The sequence below is a fragment of the Nyctereutes procyonoides genome, unplaced genomic scaffold (genome assembly GCF_905146905.1).
Source record: "Nyctereutes procyonoides isolate TBG_1078 unplaced genomic scaffold, NYPRO_anot_genome, whole genome shotgun sequence".
In the NCBI taxonomy this organism is placed as follows: domain Eukaryota; kingdom Metazoa; phylum Chordata; class Mammalia; order Carnivora; family Canidae; genus Nyctereutes; species Nyctereutes procyonoides.
This window is the reverse complement of record NW_026575082.1, coordinates 18210140-18219147: the sequence shown is the minus strand read 5'-3', so window position 1 is coordinate 18219147 and position 9008 is coordinate 18210140. Positions and strand designations below refer to the sequence as shown.

At 46.3% G+C, this 9008-nt stretch overlaps 1 protein-coding gene across 1 annotated transcript; it reads left to right on the top strand.

Annotated features, from left to right (window-relative positions):
* The first annotated feature begins 396 nt into the window (after positions 1–396).
* On the top strand, positions 397–8773 carry LOC129514439 (sia-alpha-2,3-Gal-beta-1,4-GlcNAc-R:alpha 2,8-sialyltransferase). The gene is made up of 4 exons (XM_055333000.1): positions 397–653; positions 2116–2238; positions 4717–5274; positions 8014–8773. The coding sequence occupies exons 1-4, from the start codon at positions 457–459 to the stop codon at positions 8294–8296; spliced, it is 1161 nt and encodes a 386-aa protein (XP_055188975.1). The 5' UTR covers positions 397–456; the 3' UTR covers positions 8297–8773.
* Positions 8774–9008: the final 235 nt, after the last annotated feature.

Genomic DNA, 9008 nt, shown 5'->3' with positions numbered 1-9008 from the left:
CCTTCCAGCCTCAGCTCCCCTCCTCGGCCCCCCCCCCGCCCCCGCTTATTTGGGAGACGAGGGCTCGTTAATTAAATCCCCGGGCTTAGACCCAACCGTCGCGTTATTCCAACCACATCCATCTTGCAGGCGGCGGCGGCGGCGGCGGCAGGCGCGCGGGCCACGCGCGGGGGAGCCTGAGCGGCGGCCGGGGACGCCCCGCGCCCGCGCCCCCCCCCCCCGTCCCCGCCGCCGCGCAGACCCTCCGGCACCCGCCCTGCCCCGGGTCGGCTCCCGGCGGGGCTCCTGCCCCCCGCCCCGCCCCCCGCCCCCCGGGCCTCGCGCGCCCCGGCCCGGCCCCCCTCCCCCGCCACACGCGCCGACACGCGCGCGCGAACACACACACACTCACACGCACACGCTGGCACGCCGGCGAGCTGCCGGCCGCTCCATGGACCGACTCCCCTGCTTCCCCTGATGCCGGCGCAGCCCGGGATGAGACACTGCAAAATGGCCCGGGTCGCCAGTGTGCTGGGGCTGGTCATGCTCAGCGTCGCCCTGCTGATCCTATCGCTCATCAGCTACGTGTCCCTGAAAAAGGAGAACATCTTCACCACTCCCAAGTACGCCAACCCGGGGGCGCCCCGAATGTACATGTTCCACGCGGGGTTCCGGTGAGTGCGGGCCCGGGTCTGAGCGGCCTCGGGTACCTGGTTTGGGGGGGAGGGGAGGGGAGGGGAGGGGAGGGGGAACCGGGCAGGGGGTGTTTTGGCTTCTCCGAGACACTTTGGGCAAGATAACTGCGTGGTCCTTCCACTCCCCTCTCTGATTCTCCCTCCCCACCCCACCCCCGTCCTTTTTTTTTTTTTTTTTTTTGAACCAAAGCCCCTAAGAGCCGTGGTCCTAATCGATGGGATTGCATTTCTCGTTATTCCTCCTCGGCATCCCTTCCCCCATCTCAAAAATGGGGGGAGGGTTTAAGGAGAACGATGATGGAGGGAGAGGCAGTGTGTGCCTGTGTGTGTGTGCGCGTGTGTGTGCGCGTGTAGGGGGGCGCCGAGCCGGGGAGATGCTCTTGCGTGAGCTGAGCGCCTTCCCGGTGCGGCGTCCGCGGGCTCGGCGGCCGGACTCGGCGGCCCAGGGCGGCCTCAATGGCGCAGGCGCTGGACTCCCCTGGCGCGGTCCTCGCTCCTCTCCCCCCACCCACACCCCAGCAAACGCGGCGCGGCCTGTCCCGCTGAAGCCCCCGGGGCATTTCCCCTTGCCCCTGCTGCCTCCAGGCACCCGCCCCCGCCCCCGCCCCCGCCCCCTCCCGCTGCCCCCTCCCCTCCCCCACCGCCGTTCCCGGATCCTGCGATCCCTCCGCCCTCTGCGGGAAGCGGGCCTCCGTGGGGCCGCCTGCCCTCGCCCCCGGCCCGGGTCACCCCGGGCGAGGGGCTGCACCGGGAAGGCGCCAGGTGCAGCCGGCGCGACCCCTCGAGAGCCCCTGCGCCTTCCTGTGACCCTTAGGAGCTCTCCCGGGGGGCCCTCCTGCGGGCAGGTGTCGCACACAGCGGGCAACCTGTGGTCCGCGCGGCGCAGGGAAGCCCGATCGGGGCAACGAGAGCGGAGCAGGCTCGCGGCCTCCGGGGGGGGGGGGGTCCCCGGGCGGGGACAGGGAGCGGAGTCAGCGAGGCTCGGGAACTAAGAGGTTAAGGCCGGAGCCGCCCCCGGCTCCCCCTGGGTCCCCGGCATCCTCGGCCTCTCTCCGACCATCGGCCCGTCGGCCCCCGGGGGGGGGGGGGGGGGGGGGCGCTGTCCGCGGTGCTGACGCCCGGCCCTCCCGGCGCCGCGGGCCCGGCTCCCGGCCCTGCTCTCCGCAGACGGCCATCTTACGGTCTCTCCCGCACCAGGGGTGGACAATGGAGGCGGATTTCCCTGGGTTGCTCTCTCCCCGCCCTGGGCGTGCGTGGGAGCCAGAGGGGACCGAAGGAGAGCGGCCCGGCCGGGATGCAGCCCGCGCGTGCGCCAGGTGCGCGCCCCCCGCCCCCCCCCCCCCCCCCCCCCCCGCGCCCCAGCCGCCGGGGCTCTAACCGCCCCCCGGGCCGCCCCAGCTGAGGCCAGCTCGCCTGTCTGTGTACTCGTGCTCCTCTGCAGGTCACAGTTTGCGCTGAAGTTTCTAGATCCGTCTTTTGTGCCCATTACGAATTCTCTGACCCACGAACTCCAGGAGAAACCTTCTAAGTGGACATTTAATCGGACAGCGTTTTTGCATCAAAGGTAGGATAGGGGGAAAAGATCCGAAAGGTGATTTTGAATTCTGGAGTTCAAAACAAAATAATGCAAAAAAAAAAAAAAAAAGTAAAATCTGCCCCTCATCCCGAGGTGTTATTTGCATTGTCTTCTCAGCCTGACTGCACAAAGGCTGATTGGTAACCCCTCTTTATGCATGTAGTGCCCTCTCCTAAAAGGAAAACATCAAGAAGACCAATTTGAATGGAAGAGAAAAAGACATTTCCAATATCCTCCCTAACTTGGGCTTAATTGAGCACAATGATTTACAGTTAACATGCATGGGTAATACTGCCAAAGCCATCTACTAGATACATACATATACACATACATACATACTACATACATACATACATACATACATAAAAAGTTAGTTGCATAAAGACCACCTAAGGCATTTCATTCTCCCACTGAGAAAAAAAATATTTTTTAATGTAATAAAATAGAATTGTCTCACCCTGAAACACGCAGCAGCAAATACCATAATCTGCCCCTGTCAATTACTAGTGAAAAAAGCCTAAATATATGCAGGTATCTAAGTATGGCTTTTGTTTTGGTTTTACATATTTGTTTTCATTAAACCTTTATAGCCCTTAACATATTATAAAAGCTATCCAACATCATTTTTATAGGTTGTCTTAAAACAGCCTGTTTGTACATGAGGGAGTTTATGTGTGTGTATGTATGGGGTTTGTGTGTGTGTGTGTGTGTGTGTGTGTGTGTGTCTGTGTGTGAGGTGGGAAAGAATGAGATTTATTCAAATTTTTTATCTTGAGTGATTCTGGTCTCCTCTTAGCAACCCCCAGATAAGTCATTACTCCTTCCTTGTTGGTGGGATTATTATGCTGCTAAATGGAATGTGAGCCATCTAGTGTATTCATTAGGGGTGTGAATACTTATTTTACACGTACTCATTTTACCACTCATTTAGAGGATTGTGTTTGGTCATAGCATTTCTGGTTTCTGCACTCTTTTTTAAGTTAATGACAGAATTAAATTCACTAGATATGTATGATGTCATGAAAATGTTGTTTACTTGAAAAGCTGATATAGTCATGTGATTATTATTAAAATTTTTTTAAATGCTGTTTAATTAGAAACTTACTCCCTGGCAATAATTAATTCTAAAACCACAGATGTGCCTTTCTTTTAAACTATTCAGTTCCTAGGCCAATATTTGTTCTAGAGACAACACAGAAAACTTTAATGGCAGTATACATAATACCTTCCCCAAAACATATTTCTAACTGAATAAGAATTTTCTTCCCACACTAGGCCATGACCAGTCAGAACAATATTTCCTTCTCAAAACTTCCCTCCTTTCAATCCATCTATTTCACAGGCTCTAATTTTCCCAGTATCATTTTAAATTTACCTTTATAACAGGTAAAGGATAGTTTGTAAAGAGCAGTATCAGTAACTTTGGAGGTTTTAGATTAAAGCTTTCAGTTTATGTTGCTTTATACTTTGACAAATGAAGATATTTTAAAAAATAGAGTTCCAGGTAAAGTGATGATATACAAAACATTTAGCTTCAGTCCTTTTATTTTTTAGGCAAAAGACAAAGGAAATTCACAGTGTGATTTCTTGGAATTAGAGAATCTAGTAGCAAAGTAACATATTATTGGTCTCTCTTAAATATTTTAAATAGCTGAAACCTTAAGAGGAAATGCTTACTTTTACTTAAAGCTCAACATGAAGGCAACCCGAAATTAGTGCTATCACCCTTGCCTGGTTTATCCTCTGAATTCTTAGAATATACACACATTTTCAGCGTTTACCATAGCCTCTTTTTCTAAGGATTAGGTTACTCCAGCTAAATTGTGTTTCTATACAATCAAGCAGAAAAATACTCCTGTTTCATTATTCAAAGGACCTTAATGAGATTATCATCTCATTTCTATTAAATATTCAACTACATTCACTGATACTACCATTTCCATATTTTAATAATAGATAGTACTATACTGACTCATATCTATTTGGCTCTTATTTGGATACCAGCGATATTTGATATTCCTTGAACACTGCAGTCCAATAGCAAGCAAGTAGTCCCTAGTTACAAACTCTAAGTCACCAGTGTTTGTGCATTCATGTGAGCTCTTTGGAGCCTGTGTAAATTGTCTCCCTGTATTTTCTGACATAGTTTGTCCTATGCCTCCTCCTTGATCAAATATACTTTTCACGTGGAATAGAAAACCAAAGAATGGCAGCTAGAACTGTAAATTACACCACTGATAAGCCTTGAAGGATTACATCCAGAACTTGGCTTGGCTGAGAAATTAGCATGTCTGTGGATTCTGAAGCAGTCTTTTCCCCAACAACCACAATCACTATGAATGTATAATCTTTCTTGGATACGATGTACCCACGATTCTTGTCTGAATGGAATGGCAGCATAAGACATAAGATGGAAAATCAGTTCTTTTGAATGGGATGCATTTAATGAATTTCTTTTCATTTTAGGCAAGAAATTCTTCAGCATGTCGATGTAATAAAAAATTTTTCTTTGACCAAGAATAGTGTTCGGATCGGACAACTGATGCACTATGATTATTCCAGCCATAAATATGTTTTCTCTATTAGCAATAACTTCCGATCACTGCTTCCAGATGTATCACCCATTGTGAATAAGCATTTTAATATCTGTGCTGTGGTTGGAAATAGTGGGATCCTGACAGGGAGCCGGTGTGGACAAGAAATAGATAAGTCAGATTTTGTTTTCCGTTGCAATTTTGCCCCTACGGAGGCTTTCCAAAGAGATGTTGGAAGGAAAACCAACCTTACCACCTTCAACCCCAGCATTCTGGAAAAATATTACAACAATCTTTTGACCATTCAGGACCGTAACAACTTTTTCCTCAGTTTAAAAAAGCTCGATGGGGCCATTCTTTGGATCCCTGCATTTTTCTTCCACACTTCAGCAACTGTTACCAGGACATTAGTTGACTTTTTTGTTGAACACAGAGGTCAGTTAAAGGTCCAATTGGCTTGGCCTGGAAATATAATGCAACATGTCAACAGGTGTGTATATTTTATTGCCTTTAAGTCTTACCCCACCAGATGGCAAATCAATATTGTAATCTCTTGGGGGTGGGAGGTATCTGATTAGTTACTTGTTGTTAGCTTAGCACTTTAGGGCAAACTCTTATGTTTTTGTAATGAAAGAATGAATCATTCTAGGTAAGAAGTTCTATCTTCTACCCCCAGCTGGTAACAAGTGCCAAATGGGGAAATTGGTGTTTCATCGGTCTCCCCTCTCTATTCCCTCCTGTCTCCTATCTTGGTGGTAAGCCTGACAGGCAGTCATGGAAATCATCAAAAATCAAGAATTTTCTTTAAATGGATAGCTAAGCCCCGATAATGCCAATGGCAAAATTAGACAGACCAAGTAGTTTTCTAAAAAATGATGCAATTGACTTAAAATGTTCCTTTTTATTTGATATTTGGGTGTTTTATCGATGTCCAAGACGAGAAAATCATAAATTGTATAATCAGCCTTTATCATTTGGGATTTCAGTGCCAAAACATGTGAAGGGTATTTTATGAGCTTGTTGTTATGCCTTATAATTTGATAGAGAGATTGACCAGAAATTCAATTTTTTTTGTCTATTCTGATGAGTCTTAACTCTGACTGTACATTAGAATCACCTGGAGAACTTTTAAAAATACTGTTGCTTGTTTCTACTTCAAGGAATTCTAATGTAAATTTATCTGAAAGGGGGCAGGGGGAAGGCCCACATAGCTGTTTTTCTTAATCACTCTCCAGAAGGCAAGGAAGCCCATTGATGCAGTTCAGATCCAGATGCATCCCAGGGCGTGAAGCAGAGTGGATCAGAGTGGAGGGTGGCTCTGGAGGGGCAAACAGAGGACAGCTGACACAAGTGTCTTGCCTCTTCTCATCTGCTTTCTTTTCAGAGCATGCACTTGAGAATTGCAGGGAGTGGGTTTTGTGGGAGTCTGAGTAAAGAAAGCTATCACCTAACCCTAATGTGTAGTCAGAATTCAGAGCCCCTGTCCAGGGAATTTTATAAAGCAAAATTGATTGTAAGGTTTTTTTCTTTAAATCATCTGAGGAAACTGCCTCAACTCTAATTTCCTGTCTACAAATAGCCTCCATGTCCTAACATACTGTCCAGATAGTCCTATGAGTTAAAATGAGTTCTGGGAGGACTGGTAACCAGGGATTTCTAAAGATTTTTATCTCCATCCTATAATCCTCTAAAGTCTCCCAAACTTAAGATCTGTTTAGTTGACCTCTCACAGAAGGAGGAATTATCATCTAATAAAGTGGTATATATCTAACAGGTAGGGTTAGGATCATAATATATAGTCTAAACTGGAACTTTGTCTTTGAGAGAAAGAGGGTGCTATTAATAATGACAACAGGATAATAAAATTTGGGACTATCCTAGTTTCCCAAGATGTATCGTCATTTTTTTGAGAGGTAATGTAGCCCAACTCCTAAGTTTAAAGATGAATCAACTGAGGTACAAAGAAAAGGAGCTATTTACCCAATGTCACTGCCCAAAATGGGCAGAAACAGAATTTTAGAAGCCAGGCCCCCCACTAACCTGTCCTCCTCTGGTCTTTTGACCATATCCTTTTGCTCCCCTCTTGCTTTATTTAAGTTCAGCCATACCAAAAGAATTGTCAGAAGTCATTCTAACTTCCTAGGTAAGAAAAGCCAAGACTAAACTTTTAAATTTCAACTGGAATGGGGAAAGATCTATGTATGAAGCTTTCAAGTAGTAAAGAAGGAACTACACATGCTTAGAAACTTCAGGAAATTGGCCTGTGTGGCCTGTCCTGCCCCCAGCTTTTCAGAAGGACCGTGGAGTTAGGCATAATTCTTCACCGTCACTCGGGCTTGAACCAAATACCCTGCTTCAATGAAAACTCAAAGGAAATACAGTCCATAGAAACTTGATTCATGAACAGTTTAATTTTGCCTGCATAGCTAATGATACACACACACACACACACACACACACACATACACACCAGCACTCTCAAATATGTGGTAGTATAGGTAGGAAGGTTTCAAACTACTGTATAAATATGGAAGGAAAAATAGCCACAATTTAACTTTTTTTTTAATTCAGAAAGTGTTTAAATACTTTTCTTAGACCCCGGCATGCTTAAGAAGGGCTCTGGAGCTCCTAGCTAGTAAACAAAGAAACAGAGAATATTTTTTTTTTATAAGAAGGTACAGAAAAATAAATCCCCATACTCTCTCCAGACCAAATAAGAAAGATTTAATCTCTAGGGTAAGAGAGTGACACAGAAGGTGCCCTTAGGTTAATGACTATGAGAAACATAGTCATTCTCATTCCTGGCCTTCTGCGTTGTCACCACCGAGTCAGAGCCACCACTCCTTAGGACAACCGAGAGGTAGGACTGGCATCAGACATGTACAGCCTGTAGAGTCAGTCACACAGAAGCTGTGCTCAGAAGGGTCCAGTGCTTGATTTAATGCTCTGCTATCACCCTCTTGAAAATCTCAGTGAATTTTGAAGGAAGGGCCCACATTTTCATTTTATGCTGGGTCTCACAAATTATGTAGCCAGTCCTGCCCAGAGGTGTTCTGTAGTCTAAAAGATAGATTCAAAGCCAGTACTATTAGGGGGAGGGGAGGGGGGGGGAAAGGCAAGTACTATTTCAGTTACATGTACAAATCCATCTCCTGGCCCAGTCATATTGACCCTCTCTGATTGAAACCAGCACTGGCCTCTGAATCCACATGTACTTATTATTCCACAGGTACTGGAAAAACAAACATTTGTCACCCAAACGGCTGAGCACAGGTATTCTTATGTACACCCTTGCATCAGCAATATGTGAAGAGATCCACTTGTATGGATTCTGGCCTTTTGGATTTGACCCCAACACAAGGGAAGATCTTCCATACCATTACTATGACAAAAAAGGAACCAAATTTACCACCAAGTGGCAGGAATCACACCAGCTGCCTGCTGAGTTCCAGCTGCTGTACCGAATGCATGGGGAAGGGCTCACCAAGCTGACTCTGTCACACTGTGCCTAAGACTCTGAACAGAAGTGCCAAATGGCCATTTAAAAAGTGCCCCAAATCAAATGGAATAGTCTTCAGAATAGAACCCTAGAGAATTCCTTATAAAGATTGTCTGCCATTTAAAAGGAAAGATGTCTTCTCTCCCTCTTTTGCACTGCTCTTTTAAGGGTCTTGGCAAGACAAATGAGTTGAAGCCACATGATTTAAACTTGATTGATAAAGGGAATGTTGCATTTGGAACTATGCTGCTAATGAAATGGTTTGAAGTATTTTCGTGTTTGTATTTTGATAATAAACTGCCTCCCTTTTTTATGAGGACTAGAGCTGTAGTTCCTGCAGCTTTGAGATACAGTCCTCATAGTCACAGGCCTCTGGCCAGTTTGGGCAGGATTTCAGTTTTGCCTGGGCGGGATCAGACTCTTTAAAATGGAAACAAAAAAAAATTGTTTGCATATCTCATCTCTCTCTATTTCTGTCATTCTCGATCTCTTTCCCTACAACCCCTTGCCCCATCACTGTGGAGTTTAATAATTTGCTAGGAATCATATTAAATTAGCTTTGCGTGTATGTGTTGCATTTGTACTTGTTTGATGTGTTCAAGGCTCTGGGTAACTTTGATATTTCATGACAAACTGACCAAATCATGATGGATCCCCTTATGATTACTTTTACAAGAAATGCCTCTTAGGAAGTTCTCATTAGTCCATGCAGTCGTTCTATAGCA